At 37.0% G+C, this 2,606-nt stretch overlaps 1 protein-coding gene across 1 annotated transcript; it reads left to right on the top strand.

Annotated features, from left to right (window-relative positions):
- Nucleotides 1–127: 127 nt before the first annotated feature.
- Nucleotides 128–2,302, top strand: LOC107580219 (leucine-rich repeat-containing protein 9-like; the record flags this gene model as incomplete). Its single annotated transcript, XM_016265954.1, has 5 exons — nucleotides 128–253; nucleotides 333–473; nucleotides 1,476–1,653; nucleotides 1,802–2,022; nucleotides 2,180–2,302. Coding segments are annotated over 5 exons (789 nt in total), but the record flags the coding sequence as incomplete, so codon positions are not given.
- Between the last annotated feature and the right edge of the window lie 304 nt (nucleotides 2,303–2,606).

Genomic DNA, 2,606 nt, shown 5'->3' on the forward strand with positions numbered 1-2,606 from the left:
AGTAAAGACAATTATAATGTTACAAAAGATTTATATTTCAAATAAGAGAAAAAAATCTTTAAAATATGTTTCATGGTTTCCACAAAAATATTAAGCAACTCAACCTGTTCACTTGTGTGTGTTGTAGAACGAGTGTGTGCGTATGGTGGTTCTTGGTCTGTTGAAGACTCTCACTCATTTGGATGATGTTTTAGTGATGGAGGAGGAAGCAGGTGCTGCTATTCAAGTGGCTGCCCAATCTAGAATCAACCAGGTATAAATATTCTGGACATTATACTCAATGTTAACGTTTGTGTCCACATTTGACCTGGAACTTGTGTGTGTGTGTGCAGGCATCTCTGATGACCCACTCTCGGACTGACAGTGAATGTCCCCGCAGTCTGAGTTTGCTCTCTTCTGCTCACCTGCTCACACAGATCAGCCCATCTCCATGGAAACACTCACAAGAGCTTGAGTTAGGCTGGACCACCAAAGTATGACATATAAACTCACATTCTCTCACACATTTGAAAGGGTTCATTCACTCACCCTTTTGTAATTTCTTTGTTTGTTCTGTGAAACACAAAGAAGATATATTGTAGAATGATCAAAGGCCTCTTTATTAAAATTGGATTTGAGACATTTATTCTGTTTTTTTTAATGACCATTTTTGAACTTCAACAGCTCAACTTCCCATTAAGTTCCATTATGTGTTAAAGAGCACTCTAGACATTCTGCAATGTATCTTCCTTTGTGTTTAGCAGAAGAAAAAAAGTCATAAACATTTGGTGAGTAAAAAGCTATGTTTCCATCCAAAGTTGCAAATTTAACTTGTGCGCAAAATTACAGTATCACGTAAAACATTTGCATAGCGTTGTTTCCGTCCCATGTGTTCAAGAGAATAAAACGGTCACATTCTGGGAAACTAGTGCAAAGAATCAAAAATAAAAATGAAGGTTGCTGCAACTGGGGAAGCCTGTGGCTCCTTTTTCCTACATAATAAATGACGAAACACGATAACAAACGCTGTCATATTAACTTGCATTCGGATGACAAAAAGTTTTGAGACAGTCGTGAGACAGTTGTGAGAGCCACAACCAAATTGTTTTGATGACAGGTATTTCAAAATTATTAAAACAACATTTTAGATTTTATGCGATGAGATTGGTGCACTACTTCAGTTATCCAAGCACATGATCTGTAGAAGAAAAGTCATGTAATTTTTTTGATTTGCATTAAGGAATTCATTTGTTAAATGTGTTTCCATCATAGTTTATTCGCATGTCTTCTTATCAGAAAAAAAATTATATGACTCAATTGAGCGCATATGTTTTTATGTGCATCTTGGCATTTCCATCCAGCATTTTATTTTGTGATATATCCCAAAATTCACATAAAAATAGGTGGATGGAAACAGCTAATGATGACATAATATAATTTCTTGGTAGAGCCGTATCTTTAACCTATATATTTTGTCCTTTGCCCTGCGGGGTCAGATCACCGCACTGAATCTTGATGGCCAGCGGTTGACCCGGCTCAGTAATCTTGACCGTCTAGTGAATCTATGCTGGGCTTCATTTGACAATAATGAATTAACCCGAATTGAGGGTCTGGAATACTGCCCCCTACTGGAGGAACTTTCTCTTAATAACAACAGTATCACCAGATTGGAAGGTAGTGCTCTGTCTCTCCCTCTCTCCCAGTATCTTTACTGTATCAGTTTAATATAAAACCAGGAACAAAGCGGTGTAATAGAACCTTCATTAGTTCATCATACTGTTTTTTCTGTGTTCATAGCTGCTCTTTGTTTGGTGTGTGGCAGGTTTGTGTGCTATGCATCATCTGACTCGTCTGAGCATTAACAGCAACCACCTACAGTGTTTAGACGGGGATGTTTTGGACCAGCTACCCAACCTTCACTTCCTGTCTGTCGAGAACAACATCATCTCCTCTCTTCATGGACTTCAAAGGTCACGGTCCTTATTTGAGCTGTATGTCGGCAACAATGACATCAGCACTACCCGAGACATATACCACTTAAAGGTGAGGAGATTTTATAGATCTGAATATCATTTTGTGCAAATAATGATTTTTTAAGCATTCATTCAAAGTACCTGGTCATGAGAATACATGTAATGTGCTTTAGTGGAATGTTGAATTGAATAAAGTGTGGTGGTGATGTAGTGTTGTTTACTCTCAGGCACTGTCTAGTTTAATTATTCTGGATCTATACGGGAATCCCCTAGTAAACAAATTCGAGAACTACAGGATCTACATGGTTTTCCATCTGCCTTCACTCAAAGCACTGGATGGAGTAGCTGTGGTAAATATAACTGATGCTTCTGTATGTATAGTTTTTGTTTTCATATGTACACTACCATTCACAAATTTTGAACGAAATTAGTACATTTATTCAGTGAGGATGCATTAAATTAATCAAAAGTGACAGTAAAGCCATTTATTATGTTACAAAAATATTTTTAAAAAATGCTGCACTTTTGAACTTTCTACTCATCAATGAATCCTGAAACAAATGTATCACGGTTTCCACAAAACTATTAAGCAGCACAGCTGTTTTCAAAATTGATAATAATAGGAAATGTTTCTTGAGCACCAAATCAGCATAT

Source organism: Sinocyclocheilus grahami, unplaced genomic scaffold (assembly GCF_001515645.1).
Source record: "Sinocyclocheilus grahami isolate Dianchi unplaced genomic scaffold, SAMN03320097.WGS_v1.1 scaffold27317.1, whole genome shotgun sequence".
Lineage (NCBI taxonomy): Eukaryota > Metazoa > Chordata > Actinopteri > Cypriniformes > Cyprinidae > Sinocyclocheilus > Sinocyclocheilus grahami.